The sequence below is a fragment of the Pectinophora gossypiella genome, chromosome 6 (genome assembly GCF_024362695.1).
Source record: "Pectinophora gossypiella chromosome 6, ilPecGoss1.1, whole genome shotgun sequence".
Taxonomy (NCBI): Eukaryota; Metazoa; Arthropoda; class Insecta; order Lepidoptera; family Gelechiidae; genus Pectinophora; species Pectinophora gossypiella.
This window is the reverse complement of record NC_065409.1, coordinates 7,890,178-7,906,841: the sequence shown is the minus strand read 5'-3', so window position 1 is coordinate 7,906,841 and position 16,664 is coordinate 7,890,178. Positions and strand designations below refer to the sequence as shown.

The window sequence follows — 16,664 nt, the reverse complement described above, 5'->3', positions numbered from 1 at the left end:
TCTTGGACACTGCACTGTTCTGTCTTTCGGACAGGCATACCTTCACCTATGCCAGTAGTTAGTGAGCACCAGAGAACATAAATGTGACTGTATGATGCACTATCTAATAAAGTTAACATTCCCTTCTGAGAGTCTCCACTAAACTTATCTAGGCACGTCTATCAACTTAGACAGTGTAAACCTTCAGTATACTGCGACGACACGACCCGATAAGAATCCAAAGCCTTTTAAACTATAAATACTTTACTTTCTCAAAGAGAGAATTAAATCTAAAAACAAGTCTACTCCGTAAAAAAGAGTACTCGACGATATTCTAGATAGATGCCGCCGGCGTCGGCTTAATAACGATATATATATCGAAAGGATTTCGCATAGACAGGAGGACGACCCGGTCGTGTAATGGTTACGCTCGTCCTGGCTTGACAAAAGCTGCGGGTTCAAGTCCCGTCCGAGTCAGATTTTTTCGATTTAATTTTCTCTTTGTGAGTTTCCCTAGCATAGGTGAGTTCTATAAAAAAAAACAAAAAATACTTTTGTATGGCGGCATGGGTCATGATATCAAAGGACTTTGTATACTTAAAGACTAATCTTTTAGCAAACATTGTATTATTTTAGGGCTACTGCCATACAGGGGAACCCTAGCACAGGGCCCGTTTCTTCTTCTGTCGTATGGATTGTGAGGTGGATTACCAACCCAGGGCCCGCTATTAACCTGTTTTAATTTTACTTTAATTTTGTAAATCAAGAATTTTCACTGGCTTTTAACTACAATGTCACCTGATGGTAAGAGACGATGTGGTCTAAGGCGGATCACGCTTACCTAGCAAATGCCTATTCTCTTGAAAACCAACTGTGACTGCAAGTTGTGTTCTGGTTACTTGTGAGTCTATCCACCCCGATAAGGATTACAGACTTGTCTGGTCTCTGTCTGTATAAACTTTATAAGTATGCTTATAAATTATAAATACATAATTAAAATATATCTTATGTGCAGGGTGGGTGGTCGCCGCTAATGTGGGCGTCATACAAGGGTCACGAGGATGTGGTCGCGCTACTTCTGGAGAAGGGAGCTGACGTGCACGCCCATGGCAACTATAATATCAAGTAAGTTTTGTCATCATCGATATCAGTATGTGATTTAGTTAAGGTAGAGGATAACCCCGTCGGGTAATGTGGTAACGAAGCCAATAGTGGACAACAAATATTTGAGTTTTCTTAAATAGATCGCCTTATAAGATAATTTTGTTTTTGTTACAGTTATATTATTTATTTATTTTATTTTAGGTACACAAACAGGTAATAGATAACACATAGCCGAATTATAGTATACAGAGTATAGATCTAATCTAATATCCACAATACATACATACATACACATACATACATAAACTCACGCCCGTAATCCCTAATGGGGTGGGCAGAGCCACAAGTAATCAAAGACAACTTGCAGCCACTGTTGATACGAATTCCAAAGATGGATATGATGAACCTTATGGTGATAAGGGATCAGCCTATCGCCCATAACATTAGTCCATCATGTTAGAGGACACAATCCCTCTGTCGGTTTTTACGACATGCCCGGGAAGAGAAGCAGCTGAACGTGTTCTATGTTTTTTATCCACAATAGTACACACAATATAACTAAATAACAACAATTAAATTAGGTTAGTGGGCTCTATTCCGCGGTCCATTATGCGTGCTGTTGTTGACTACGTAAGCCAACCTAACTCCTTCCAGAAGCTCAGAAGCCTTCTGGGATTATCACAGGCTTCGCGGAGCGACCCCGTTCCTTTGAGGATTTCTACCCGTTGTGCTGTCACTCCCGTGCATTCCAGGACTACATAGGAGGCAGTTTCTTTTGCATCCAGACATCCTGGGTAGTTTGCAGTGATATATTCATATTAGAATCGAGTGAGAATATTCCAGCTCCCGTTCCCGAGGACAATTTGAAGACATCCGTGTAGATACGGAGTTTTATGACGCCGGACTGATCTCGCTCTGTTTCTAGCAGACTTATCGCATAGTTCCTTTTTCTCTTAGTTGCGTTTGTGGGATTCCTGTCGCGTGGGCGAGGAGCGATTTGTTATGTTGTATTGCCCTGTCTAGAATTTTGGTGATCCCATGTCATGGTTATTCCACATCCCGGTGTTACGAAGTCTTATGGCTCCCATCGTAGAGGTCATTGTCTCGTCCGTTTGAACAGATACAATTTATGCTTCGATTATGAAATTCTGACTTCTGAAACAACGTTTTGGCCTTCTCTCTCGTTGGTATTGCCCATAATAAATCAAATCATCATACATTTCATTTATTTAGGTTAATAGTTAGCACGTGAGTGCTGGACCACATGTGAGAGCAAAACAGAAAATATCTGAAATATACTACTTTTATCTTTACCTTCAAGTTCAATGACAGACAGGCAGTTGACAGCGAAGAATCTACTAGTTATTTAAAGTTATGAGTAATGGTGATATGATTCAGGAATAATTATGGAAGAAAATAATATGAGTCTTCTTTTGCCATTTCAATAACGTGGAGGCAACTAACTGCGAATATAAATCGCACTGTTTACCAACAAACGCTTCGGGTCAAGTATGAACGCAACAAAGTAAACTATCGTGTTGCTAAGTAATAATGACAAGTTTTATTAGATGTCATTGTTTTAATTTATGATTGCAATAATGTAGTATGAGAGTGGGAATAATTTACAAATGCTATAAGGCATAAATAATATATTGAACCAATTATTTTTATTGACATAAGGGAATGTGCTCACAATTTTGAACTGTTAAATACAAACAGAAATTATGAAGCTTTGAAACTTGTTTTGTAATTTCCATATATTTCGTGAAATTAGTTTTTTATTTGCTGAAAACTTTCGACGTAATCTGCAAGGATATGCTGTTGCAAATTTGCAATATGTTTCTCACGCGAATAACTAAAAAATCCCGTAGTAAGTAGTAAGTACTGAAAATCAAATAGAAAATTTTAAAGAGCTTGAAGCAAATCCAACAGTTCTTTAGGCCTAAAACTCTGATTCTACTACTAATTCACTATAAAAGATCATTATAGTTATGTTTTTTTTCTTTTCAGTTCGCTAGTGTGGGCAGCGGGTAGGAAGCACAGCGGCGTGGTGCAGCGCCTCCTAGCGGCGGGTGCGCGCGCTAACTCGTGCGACAAGTACGCTACGTCCGCACTAACATGGGCCGCACGCGCCGGTGACGTGACTTCGTGCACTGCGCTGTTGCGCGCAGGCGCAGACCCTAATACCGCTGGCATGTACTGTTGGACCCCGTTATTACAGGCTACGCAAGGTATGATTTCAAATATAGTACAAATAACTTACATACAAACTCAAGCCCGTTATCCGGAATGCGGTAGGCAGAATCACAAGTAAACGAAGACAACTTGCAGCCTTAAACTTATATGGAATTGATAAGTGACGATGCGGGTTCAGGTGGAATAAGTCTGACTAGTAATAATAGAAGTTTGCCTATTTACTCCAAACATGAAACATCCAAGATTAAAAAGTTACAAACAGGCTTTTCCAATATATCAAGTTATAAACCTGGTGGTTGGAGACTCCAGGCTGTAGTTGACATGGTGTTAATTGTGTTTTAGGACTAATTGTACTGACATGTTTGTAGTTCTATATCCCAATCACAGACGGGACACTCCATACAAAAATCTCTTTCTTACCGTGTGCCGCCTAACTCGTAAATGCGAGCGAGACATAATCCCTCCTCCTTAATTCTTAGCGGATTATGACCATTTAAGTCTAATGTAATACTCAGAAGGGGTGAGATCGCCGTATATAATCGCCATAAACATTCACTCATTCCCTTAATAGTAGTACTTACTCTTCATTACATTTTTACCCTCCTTCCAGGGAATCACTTCGAAATCGTGCAGATGCTTCTAGAACATAAACCGAACGTGAACGCGTTAGACAAAGACGGCTACACGGCGTTAGCTATAGCTTGTAAGGAAGGCTACTTCGATATCGCGTTAGCGCTTATTAACTCCGGTGCTTATATTAATGTACAGGTAATTATTACAACAATTTATTTACTACAATTTGTACTTGCGACTCAATTGTCTTTTAGATCATAGAATCACAATGTCCTTCACATTGTTCAGTAATATTATAATACTACTTCTGCCATATGATTTGTAAGGTCAATGATCTTATCAACCCTAGATTCTGGTTTGTTATTGGAGCGCCAAGGGCCCGTGTGGCCCGTAGTGACGTGGTTCATGTAACGATTACGTACTTACGAAATAATTTTGTTATGACATCAAATTAAATACTTTAAAACTGTTTCTTAAGGTGGATTATCCACCAAAGTGGATAAGATAATCGACGAGCGGAGCTGTGCGGGTATCAACCAATCACCGCTAGAGAGAGAGTGGCAGCGTTCTCTTGTTCTCGGACGCTGCGATTGGTTAATTCCGCTCCTCTTCTCGCCTTGAGTCCCCCTTATCCTTCTGTATTTTACATTAAACTTCCAGGATCACTCGAAAGACACGCCGCTGATCCACGCAGTGAAAGGCGGTCACAAGAACATAGTAGAAGCATTGCTAAAGAAACATGTGGATGTAGACTTACCGGGCAAGGATAAAAAGACGCCGGTGTACACGGCCGTGGAGAAGGGACACGTCGCGATACTCAAGCTACTGCTTGCTTCTAACCCTGATCTGGAGCATTGCACTGTTGTAAGTAAAAAAATCCATACAAATGTTATAAAACTGAAAGTAAAGCTACATGTCTATTACCTTTTCACGTTTAAACCGATGCATAAAGATATACGGAAACCTAAGGACGACATCGAGTGTTACAGCGAGTCTAAAATGCCACATTGAAGAAATTCATCTAAAAAGAATATTGCAATTTGACATTTGCGCATACAAAAGTATGCGAGCAATGTAAACACATGTTAAATAGCAATTGTAAAATTGCTTTTTAGATCAACTGTTGCATTGCGGCCTTCTTAACGCCCCAGATATCTCCTAGGCCAAGTCACAGGCTACTGCACAGTTCGTTACGTTTTAAATCATTATACTGTGTGTATGTTTACTTTTAAAGTTACTTTTAAAGACTCGTTTTTGTAAAATCCAACAACAAGAATTTACTCCTATTTCTGAACTAAAATGTACACGCTATGGATGTAATTCTTTACTGACGACGGATTGGCCTAAACAAGACCTAACCTACGATATTATTTAAAATACATTATTACTATGTGCGTTCCCACTGAGTCTTTTCTTTCGCTGACTGTAATAAATAAATTTATTTTTCTCCAGTATTTTACAATAACAAAATTGTGGACCTTCCAGTAAGCAATTTGATATGTGATTGGTCATTTCTGCACGTCTCATCACTGCGTCTTAGGTTTTAAATACAACTACATGTTACCAGACTGGCGACACACCGTTACTCCGCGCGGTGAGGTCACGCAACGCAGAGATGGTGCAACTCCTGCTGGAACGCAAGGCGCGCGTCAACGTAGCGGACAACCGCGGTGACACAGCGCTGCATATCGCTATGAGAGCGCGCTCTAAAGTAAGTTCACTTCGCTTTTAAACAAACCTAAATAACAGTACCTTATACTTTTATTTCTAGTAAAAATTAAAGTTTTAATGAAAATTACCGCACTTGCGTCCACTTCCTAATAAAATAAGTGTCCGACAGACTTAACTAGAACTTATCCGACAGATAGTAAGTAGGTGCTGGTAATAGACACTTGAACCATCATACAGGTTGTCCGCAACTCAATTTCATCGAGTCACAGTGTGTAAAGTGCGTGAACCTAAATAATAGTAACTACATAACATAGCGTCACGCCTGTCCCTGAAAAGATAGACAGAGGTGTATAGTATATATATATATACTCCTCTCCAGCAGTTTTCAAGTTCCATGTAGTCCAATAGGGGGCGAAAATATTGCCATTTGAAAACTATGTGATAAAGCTTATATACTATCTTAACACGAATAAAAGTAACTAGTTTTGCAGTAACTCTGTTAAAATGATAATCGTTCTCTATTTTTTTCAGCAAATAGTGGAAATACTTCTTAGAAACCCAAAGAATAGTCAATTATTGTATAAGCCTAACAAATTGAACGAAACTCCGTACAATATAGACATGAGCTATAACAAGACAATACTAGGGCAGATATTTGGTGCTCGCAAGTTGAATACGAATGAGGACAATGAGAATATGTTGGGTTATGAGTTGTATAGTGCGGCGTTAGCTGACATGTTGTCAGAGCCGAGTCTCTCGGTTCCTATTACTGTGGGCCTCTACGCGCGGTGGGGGTCCGGAAAATCATTTTTGCTCAATAAACTTAAGGGTAAGTATTCTCTACTTTTATTAATATATAATATTCGCGATTGTGCTGATTCCTGCAGACGCTATCTAATTTTATTTTAAAAAGGACGAGTAAATACAGAGTAAAATTTATGGAACACACGTCAATGTTAGATAGAAATCTTACACAACCCTCATAATTTTACATTGGCCAATAACCCGTTAAACGGGTTGCATACCAACGAGATGCCTATTTGATTCGTCTGAGTTATTCTTTTTAAAATAAATATCTGATAATCATCCGTCCCTTTTCTCTTCGACGGATAAGAAAATGTCATGTTTAACTTAAAATAAATTAGATGTCTACAAGATTCAAGGCCTCTGCCTGTCTAAAACTTAGACTCGCCAAGTAAAAACAACAGCTGTTTCCTGTTTTCGGCTGTTTAATGGCAGTGACTGTCAAGTAGCTGACGTAAGAGAAGTGACGGAATAGATGCTTCTAAACGTGACGTGGCTTTACTAAGCTCAAATAATGACAAAAAATAACGTAAACAAAAGTATTTATAGAAAGTATAATTTTAACAATGTTTATTTTAAACCTTGTATTCGTCAATATATTTGGCAACGATGATGATTTTGTACGGGTGTTGTTGCATTTTTTTTATAAATCATCTTTTCCAACTTCTTACCTACAAACAGTCCGATCTCCTAATAAGATACAAAAAGTTTAAGTCCGAGAGACAAATAATATTGTAACAGTTTCAGAAAAAGGTTATCTCTCTAACCTTAGACTAAATTCGCACTGGAACAGCGTGGTCGAGTATGCTCCATACCCCCTCCGGAGGCTTCTGCCCACCAGAGCGATGTACATAGGCTGTTTCTTATGTATTATATGTATTTACCATGCAAACTACAATAATCTATTATTTTCTGGGGACAAGATATAACCTACCTGAACTTGCAGAGGAGATGAAGAACTTCGCCCGTCAGTGGAGTGAGAGCGGGTGGACGTGGTCGTGGGCTGTAACGTGGGGCGCGTGGCACGTGGCACTCTCTCTGGGCGCATGCGTGGCCGTCGCAGGCGCACCTGCATACGTCGCGCTCGCCGTCTGCGCAGCGCTCTTCGCGGCCATATATTTAGCTCTGTATATATTATGCTATTTGGGGAATAGGTTTGTATTTTACAAAAAGTGTTACATACGTAAATATAATCCAGCCCAATTGCAAGTTAGGTCTCGTATCTCCGAAAACATAATTCTCGGGAATGAGGGTTTCGTCACTATGTTTTCCTTCACTGCTGAGCACGTGATAATTATTTTTAAGATCCAAACATGATTTCGACAACAAATAAAATCTTTGATTTAGGCCTGTGTTGGATTTGAAACTGCGACATCTCAATGAGAGTCAGGCGGTATTCCAACCAGCCTACCACATAGGCAAGAGTAGTCACACAAAATACTTTTTACGAAATGTCAAAACGATACATTTTGTCATCATTCGTGTGACGTCATCAATAAAGACAAGAAATGTAGTCAAAAGTCATGTAATTCTTAATTCAAATTCGTAAAACAGGACAAAAGAAAAATTAAATTGACAGTTAATCATCTTAGACTGGCTTCTATTTTAAAATTAGCATTTTGAGTCAGTCATCTAGCCTATTATATTGTTGCAGATATGAATGGTGGTGGGCCGGAGGAGTGTTATCAGCTCTCGGTCGAAAATTTAGCTCGTTGTTATTGGTGCTTCAAGTAGTGTTCTGTCACCCGCCGGGACCGAACGATCCTAGAGCACTGCCGGCAACGCCTATAAGGTAATCACCCTTCCAACGTAAGAAATAATATCTATGACAAATTGTTATCCCGTCGTGTCAGACGCGCTATAAACGTACAAGTCGAAGACTCTTCGATTTATGATTCAAAGTGTTCGTACATAGATATTTCTAATCTAAAACATCAGTCAATAAGCATATTTGGTCGTTCATACACACAATAATGTTGTATGTGTGTAATGCTATGATTTAATTACTGGTGAGCCATTATTCAACCGATATCTATTCATTAGTATGGAAGTTACCCTATCCAGCTCTAACCCGTGCGCAGTGGCGGCTCTAGCAAAATATTTAAAAGTGGTGGGAGACCACACAGTGGCGCCCCTCAAAATACAGTTTTTTTTTCGATTAGTTTACATCCACCCTATATCCCTAAGTAAATCTTTTAAAATTGTCGCCGCTAAGAGGCCTAATACTCAGGCCAGCCAGGATGCTCCCGTCTTGGCTGATTTTGCTCTCTAAAACGAAACTCACCGTCCCAGACAGCTCAGTACATGTTTGCCTGAATCACAGACGAATGAAAGTGATATTTTTTTCCAGGTTCCACTTCACGGAAGGCATGAAGAGCGGCGGCGGGCAGGAAGGCGAGGCGATGGTGGTGCAGATGATCGCGAGCCTCGCCGAAGCGCTGGAGTGTCAATATGGTCGGATTTGTACCAGATTGGCGCGCGCGTTCAGACCAAAACCTGTATCTTCTACGTCGGGCTGGAAGTAAGTGGTTGTCTTTTTAGTTATTCTGTATTATTTTTTTACCATTCACAAAACAGTTATTTTATTATGTTTGTTGGAAATGTTAAAAAAGAACCGTGAATACCGAGTTTGTAAACCAGTCACGCCGTTGCCGAGACATCTATCTCATCATCATGGTCATCATGTGAATCTTCAGCGGGGTCTCGTTGACTACTTGTGTTTCTGCTTCCGTTGGAGATTGGTGCCTTATATAGATATGCAGATATACATACATATGAACATACATAATACCTGTATCCCAGCACTTGATTTAAGATAACGGATAAATGCAGGAATCTTCTTCTATTGTGTGGGTTGTAAGGTGGATTTACCAACGTTAGCAGCCCCAGTGTTAGGTTTATTATTGAACCGCCAAAGGCTTCTGACATGGCTCAAATTCTAAAATATCTTTATTCAATAGGTAACATCGTATCGGTAGGTAGAATCGTATTTTTTTACGTAACGAACGTCTCATCCGTTTGAAACTACTGCAGCTTATGTATAGCCGGGGAAAAAAGCTGCAAGAAAAACCTCGGCACAGGGCCCTACACGTTCTTTAATAAAAAAATATTTTTGTACAATTTAGTAATTTGGCTGCTTAATATCAGTTCCCAAGCTGTCAATCCCATGCATTCATGTCTTCTAAATAATGACTAACCTGATAATAACCTTTTTTACAAGGTTTGTATTTAATTACTATCTTAAAACTGGTCAAAGGGAAATTCGGAATGTCAAGGGGAATCTTATTGTAAAAACGTACTCATGTAACGACTACGTGATATTAGTAAGTAGTAACAGGAACTAACTGTAAATCGGATTTGTGAGAATGATAGCTATTAATTCTCGTAGATGGCGGCGAGTATGCTGCGTGCCCCACATCCTGACGTTCGAAGTATGCTTCACATGCATCCTTGTGGGCCTCTGCGTGCTCATCATGTATTTCACTGACAGGAGCGAGGATCAGCAGTAAGTTTGTTGTATTTATTTAAAAAATATATTATTAGAATGTAGATTGTCAAATACAAGCAGGGGTAATTTTGTTGCTTCTACAAAAAGCTGCAATGTAATTTTGATTAGTTTATATATGTATACTGTAACGAAATAGATATCTTAATAAGAACCAATTTTGAATAAATTTGTATATTCAAAGTATTTTTTCCGCGGCATAATCAAGATTTTAGCACGGCATCATTAGGAGGGCCAACCCCCTACTAAATGAAAATGCGCCAGGAAGAAGAGAGAAAGAGAAGGTTTTAGTATATTTAAAAATAGGGGTGTTAGGCTTTCATCCAACAGAGACCTTGAAAAATAAAATCCCTAATTTAAGTTAGCATAAGAATTAGCAAAAACGACGGCTCAGTGAGAGTGGGTCGTCGTCGATCAGGCGGCGTGAAATCCAACAGGGGCTGATGATCGGCGCCTGCGTGCTGAGCGGCGTCGTCGTGTTAGCCAACCTGTACACGTGGGGCCGTGTGTTGGCAGCACTGGCGCTGTCGCCGCGGACACGCCTCACGCGGGCGCTGAGGAGAGATGCGCCCACCCTCGCATTGAGACCTGAAGTGCAGACGCTTACGCATATGGTGAGATTTTTAAAGGAGATCATCGGCTTTCCATACTTTCGCCGGCCCAAATTTGAAAGTGCCGGCCAGAGAAAAAAAATGTGTCGAACCTTTCAAGTAGATTGCTCTGAACATTTTTTACTATGACACCAAACGTGTATGACCATTAGTTTGACTTTAATTGGATTTTAAAAATCTCGATTTTTCATACATTTTCTAAAAAAAAATATTAAGTCCGTTGGGAAAAAGAGGTATACAGGTGTATTACAAAGAACCGTTAGAACATTTATTAGTATGGCGCCAAACATCTATGACTATTATTTTGACATTTATTGGACTTTCCGTTTTGGTTAATATGTTAAAATGTCGGCCATCGAAAAAAATACGTGAAATCTGTCTAATAGTTGCTTCTCAATATTTTTAATATGACACCAAACATCTATGACCATTATTTTGACTTTTATTGGAATTTAAGTTTTAGTTCAAATGTGAAAAGTGCCGACCAGCAAAAATACCATGTTGAGAGTATCGAGTAGATGCCTGTTAACATTTTTTTATATAGCGCCAAACGTGCATGACCATTAGTTTGCCTTTTATTGTATTTTAAAAATCTTGATTTCTTATTTATTTTGTTTAAAAATAATGTTCTTTGGGCAAAAATTGCGGTACAGCGGATTACAAAGGACCTTAAGAACATATAATAATCTGGCGCGAAACATTTTTGGCCATTATTATGACTTTTATTCGTCTCTCTTTCCGTTTTCGTTCAAGTGGGAAAATGTCAGCCAGCGAAACAAAATAAGTCAAATCTTTTGGTAAACGACTTGAAACGTATTTTTTTACTATATTACCAAATGTCGACTTTGGCGTTTATTGGACTTTTAAAAAAATCTTCTTTTATATACATTTTAACAATGACAACAAGCAGAGCTTTCCCAATGACTAGTTATCAGTCAAATAAATACTTTGTGTTTTTGTTTTGTGTGTTGTTAGATGAACTTCTATATTAATACTATCTGATTTTAGATACGACGTTGGTTGTAGTTTTTGCATTCGCCTCAACGTTACGGCGTAAGTTTAGGTTGAATTATGGTATTGATTCATCTTGACCGTAGATCACCATCTACCACCCTCCAAAGATAAGCTTGCCATCTAGTGACGAAACTCTTATTTTGGCATGACGTCTGAAGTAGCTGTTAGGGAAGACAGGAGTCGGGCAGTTGTACTTTGCATGTATGCCGATCACAATGTCCTGGTGCTACTCGGCCGATATAGCATAGTACCTCACTTTTCTTAAAAAAAATAAGCTTCTAAAGCGTGTATCACCATCAGGTGAGATAGTGGTCAAACAAAAACCTATTTTTGATTTATAAAAATGTGTCCAAAGACGACCACGATATTACGCCTTTACTTACATTATCGCCAGACAAAACTTTTTTCGCCAAAGTGTAGGTATGTACGAAAACTCCAGATTTTTGAGAAATCTAATTGAGTTCAAAATAGTGGGCATAAACGTTTAATGTCATTATAATAAAAATTCTGACGATCCTTTAAATAACGCGCCTGTCATATTTTATTTTATAACAAAATAAATCAAAAATCGAGATTTTAAAAATCCAACAACAGCCAAACTAATGGTCATACACGATTATTGTTATAGTGAATAATGTTTACAGGTATCTTCTCGATAGTTTTGACATGTGTTTTTTGCTGACCGGCACTTTTCACATAGAAACTAAAACGTAAAGTCCAATAAAAGCCAAAATAATGGTCATAGACGTTTGGTGCCATAATAATAAATGGTCAAATGGATAAGTTTTAATGGGATATACCAATATTGTTTCTTGGCCGGCACTTCACATTTTCACCAAAATGTATGAAAAATACAAGTTTTTTTTTTTAATTCGAATATAACCGAAAATATTGACGCTACAGCTTTGGTGCCATAGTAATAAATGCTCAGACGGATAAGTTCTAAGGATATATACCATTTTAGTTACTTGGCCGGCACTTTACATTTTCACCAAAAATGTATGAAATGTACAGTTCTTTTAATTCGAATAAAACCTAAGATATTGACCCTACAGATTTGGTGCCATAGTAATAAATACTCAGACGGATAAGATCTAACGGAATATAGCAAAATTATTTTTTGGCCGGCACTTTGACTTCTGGGCCGAAATCCGATGATCTCCTTTACTTTATGGAGGAGTTGGTATGGAATGACGAAAGTTTTCATGAGGTAGAGCAAGTAATTATCTAAATATCGCTATGTGCACTAAAAACCGAAACCTGTCTAGAAACCGAAAGACTGTTTTTAAAGACTCGCAGACTCAAGACTAGAGAATAATAGACGCAGGAATCTTCACTGAAAACATTATGTTATTACTTATTAGTGACTTGTCCAAATTCTTCAGACTACCATATTTGCCATCATTAACCTGGGCATCGTTCTTATTTCTAGGTATCATGTCTCGACGCGTTCACGGGACAACAGACGCGTCTAGTAGTGGTAGTGGATGCTCTTGACAGCTGTGAACAGGAGAAGGTACTAGCTCTACTCAACGCTGTCCACGCCCTCTGCTCAGACCCCAAGAGTCCGTTCATACTCCTCTTGGCAATCGACCCTCATATCATCAGCAAGGTAAGATTTTGTAGTAATTTAAATTCTAGTGGCTAGTTAACAGCGACGTTTGGACTCGTAAATATTCCTGATTAGTAAATTATCTTACCGAGTGGTGAACAAACGGTAATAGGCTAGTTTCCAATTTAGTCAAATCAGTTACTTTCATTAAACGTCAAAACAATTTATTATGACGTCATGGAATACGTGTTTAAATATCGAACTCATTGGTGCTAATTCCAGTAAATACCATCTAATTTTATTTTAAGTTATATCTGTCATTTTCTTATCCGCCGAATAGGAAAGGGACGGGTAATCGACAAGCATAAAATTTATGGAACACACGTCAATTTTAAGCACAAATCTAAAACAACCGTCTAAAAATTTTACATCCGTCAATAACCCGATACAGTTAAGTAGACAGCACGTCAAAAGGATTGCATACCAGCGACGTACCTTTTGATTCGCCCGGGTTATTCATTCATTTACTCATTTTTCCTAAAATTAAGAGCTGTGAATCATCCGTCCCTTTCCTTTTCTACGGATATGACAATGACGGATATAACTTAAAATAAAATTAGGCGGTGTCTGCAGGAATCGGGGCCAATGTTACATTTAATTATTAAATAACATTTTAATTACTTATCTTTGACCTAGGAAACTATCCAATTATTGTAAATTTTCCGTAGTTATGGTAAGAAAGTTTGTTCTTTATTAGTCAAAAATATCGTTCGCAATAGTAACTTTAATAAGTAACTACGAAAAAAAGTATTATTTAACGGCACAAAAGTAATTTTAGTGCTTTTAACATTGCTAAAAATATAACACATTAAAATTGTACTAAAGTACTTACTGCAGTAATCATAAAAAAATAGAATATATGAATGACGGAATGAGTTACAATAATCGAATCACTTATTTAAATTTTGTGTTATGGTAACGGATATAGAGCTAATACATTAACTTGCTTCACATGTACGCAGGTTGCTTGGATGGAGGTTAGTCCAGGTTGACGTTTGGTGTGTCCCCTCCTTTAGCTTAGTCGACAGCTGTTGTGATATCGATGCATGGTCATTGTGATACTATATGGAGAGTTCCCCGGGAAAAGGTTAATGCTTTGTCGTTGGCAGATAGGCATACATACTTCCAATATTTTGTAACTAACTGCTGAGTCATGCTTTCAATAGAAAATATACTTGGAAGAACAGATTAAAGAATAGAATATAATATGACCTAACGACTAAGCACCTTTTTGCATACAATTTTTAAATTAAAATAAATTATTTCATATTTATTGTTGTTGCATGAATGTTTTTATACTTGCTGTTATGATCGTTGTATAAAGTTTTTTTTTTATATTATTTATATTTAAATATAGCTCCTCCTTTATAGGACAATATTACTGTATATATTCAATTACCAGATATCTGTCCTATAAGTACCAATATTACAAAATATTTATCGAGATCATTTTTAATATAAAAGGTCTTGTAATCTTGTTACTGATATAAATTACCGGGTGAGAGCCTTCAGCGCTCCCCATTTGTCCGGCCAAGTAGTTAATGCCATCTGCGGCAGGTCACGTCAAAAAAAACTGATAAAAGTAAATAAATAAAATGTTATGAAGGCAAAACACTGTGAGGAATTTATGTGCTAAGTAATGTTGTCTAACTTTTGTAAGAAAAATACACATGTATAATATTTATATTATATCTGTGTTTAGACATGAACTCACGCGAGTGATCCCCAATGGAATGGTCAGAGCCACAAACAATCAGAAACAAAGCTTAACCTCGTAAGACCCATATTTCCAAACACAATAGGCAAACAATGTAGTTAGGGTTTTAATTAGAATTGGATCTTATAACTTTCAAACGTATTGATATTTGCAGGCGGTGGAAATCAACAGTCGACGAGCGTTCTCTGAGAGCAACATTGGTGGGTGGGACTACCTCAGGAACATGGTGCAACTGCCGTTCTATCTGCAGAACTCCGCGCTGCGTCGAGTGAAGGCAGCGCAACAGGCCGCCGCCAGACGGCTGCAAGCCACGCCCGCTGATGACTTCTCTACCTCGTTGCAGAGATCGGTGAGTATCAAGGGATGGATAGATACATAACAAACATAAATAAGCTCAATATTATATCCTAATTTGTGTAGTCAGAGGAACATCCATTGCAAAATTAAATAAGTACCAAAGAGGATGTAATTTACTACGTTTTCTAAGTATCAACACCTCACCGAGCTTTCTGCGCTAATGTAAACTGTACTTAAAATTAAATTAATAACTCATTGGTGTAAGTCCAGTACCGGGGTGCCAACCGGCTCGCTCCGTGTGAGAAGCAAGCCGCAAGACCACCACTACTAAAGTAAATCGGATAGATGACCATAATAAATTATAAAATTTAGAATTACGTAACAACAAGTATATTTTTTGATGGTGTCATACCTCAGTATTTCCATAATTTCCATATAATTGCATCACCGCCAGTGGTATGTGAGTTGTGAGATGGAGGAGGGTGCGATTGACTGATTGACCATCCTGAACAGGTATCAGCGCGTCGCCTATCCTCAACATCAGAACTGATGTCGAGTCAGGAACGCATCAAGAATCAGTCTGGCAAAGAGCCGACTAGCAGCGCGGCGGCGGCGCGGGCTCGGAGACTGCGACCCTCGGAGTCTGTGGCTTCGTCGGTGGCGTCAGGGCTCCATAGGGCTGCAGCGCCCGCGGCCGGCGCAGCAGACCTCGGGCGAGTGCTGCTCACGGATGATTACTTCAGTGACGTCAATCCTCGGAGTATGAGGCGGCTTATGAATGTGCTCTATGTTACTGGTAAGAACGTTAATATGGCTTGCGACTTCCGATTAAAAAAATGGCAGAATAACAAATGCCATGCTGGTGTCTGATCGGTAATAGCTGCATTTTTTCGTCTCGTTTGTGCATTTTTTTTGTGTAAACTTGGTCCAACTTTGTTCCCATTGCCAGAAGTCGAATTTCATATTCTTGATTATATCATTTTGTTTATTTACTCATAATAAATAACTGAAACATTATCCACAGGTCGTCTCCTAAAAGCATTCCAAATCGAATTCAACTGGTACCAACTGGCGTCGTGGGTGAACCTCACGGAACAGTGGCCGTTCCGTACATCCTGGATCATCTACCACCATGAGACGTATGAAGACCACATCGATGACACCACATCGCTCAAACATATTTATGAAAAGTTAGTGAACTGTTTATTCGCAGGTTAAACCGCACCATAAGATTTTGGGTACTATGCTGGGCTACGCTCCTTTGCCACTTGTCAATTACTGGGATTAACGTTATATATTCCGCGTCATCGTGGAGCATAGAGGAGCATCTACTCACTAATAACGTTTTCACCCTACTCGGATTCTTATTCAATCCGAGTCCATTAAATAACGGATCCTAAGTAGCTATAGAACTACTTGTAAGGTAGCTTGAGCCCAAACCCATCCGTGGTCCGTCCGATATCTCATAGTATGTTTACCGTCTATCATTCTCGGACTTGAATCGGATAAGACTTAGAGCGAAAAGCCGTAATAGGCCGCATTGGAGGTTGCTCTTGGACGTTTCATTGGAGTGGTACATGG

The 16,664-nt window shown here is 38.8% G+C and overlaps 1 protein-coding gene across 8 annotated transcripts in view; it reads left to right on the top strand.

Moving 5' to 3' along the window:
- The window catches only part of LOC126367671 (kinase D-interacting substrate of 220 kDa B), a 44,500-nt gene that overhangs the window by 20,611 nt on the left and 7,225 nt on the right, over nucleotides 1-16,664 (top strand). For all 8 annotated transcript variants that reach the window (XM_050011306.1, XM_050011301.1, XM_050011302.1 and 5 more), the window contains exons 4-18: nucleotides 995-1,104; nucleotides 3,094-3,314; nucleotides 3,890-4,047; nucleotides 4,513-4,716; nucleotides 5,420-5,563; nucleotides 6,055-6,352; nucleotides 7,274-7,481; nucleotides 7,982-8,119; nucleotides 8,678-8,848; nucleotides 9,716-9,832; nucleotides 10,251-10,446; nucleotides 12,890-13,069; nucleotides 14,941-15,135; nucleotides 15,597-15,879; nucleotides 16,108-16,273. In XM_050011306.1, coding sequence (XP_049867263.1) covers nucleotides 995-1,104; nucleotides 3,094-3,314; nucleotides 3,890-4,047; nucleotides 4,513-4,716; nucleotides 5,420-5,563; nucleotides 6,055-6,352; nucleotides 7,274-7,481; nucleotides 7,982-8,119; nucleotides 8,678-8,848; nucleotides 9,716-9,832; nucleotides 10,251-10,446; nucleotides 12,890-13,069; nucleotides 14,941-15,135; nucleotides 15,597-15,879; nucleotides 16,108-16,273 — 2,789 coding nt within the window. The remainder of the gene's footprint in view (nucleotides 1-994; nucleotides 1,105-3,093; nucleotides 3,315-3,889; nucleotides 4,048-4,512; nucleotides 4,717-5,419; nucleotides 5,564-6,054; nucleotides 6,353-7,273; nucleotides 7,482-7,981; nucleotides 8,120-8,677; nucleotides 8,849-9,715; nucleotides 9,833-10,250; nucleotides 10,447-12,889; nucleotides 13,070-14,940; nucleotides 15,136-15,596; nucleotides 15,880-16,107; nucleotides 16,274-16,664) is intronic.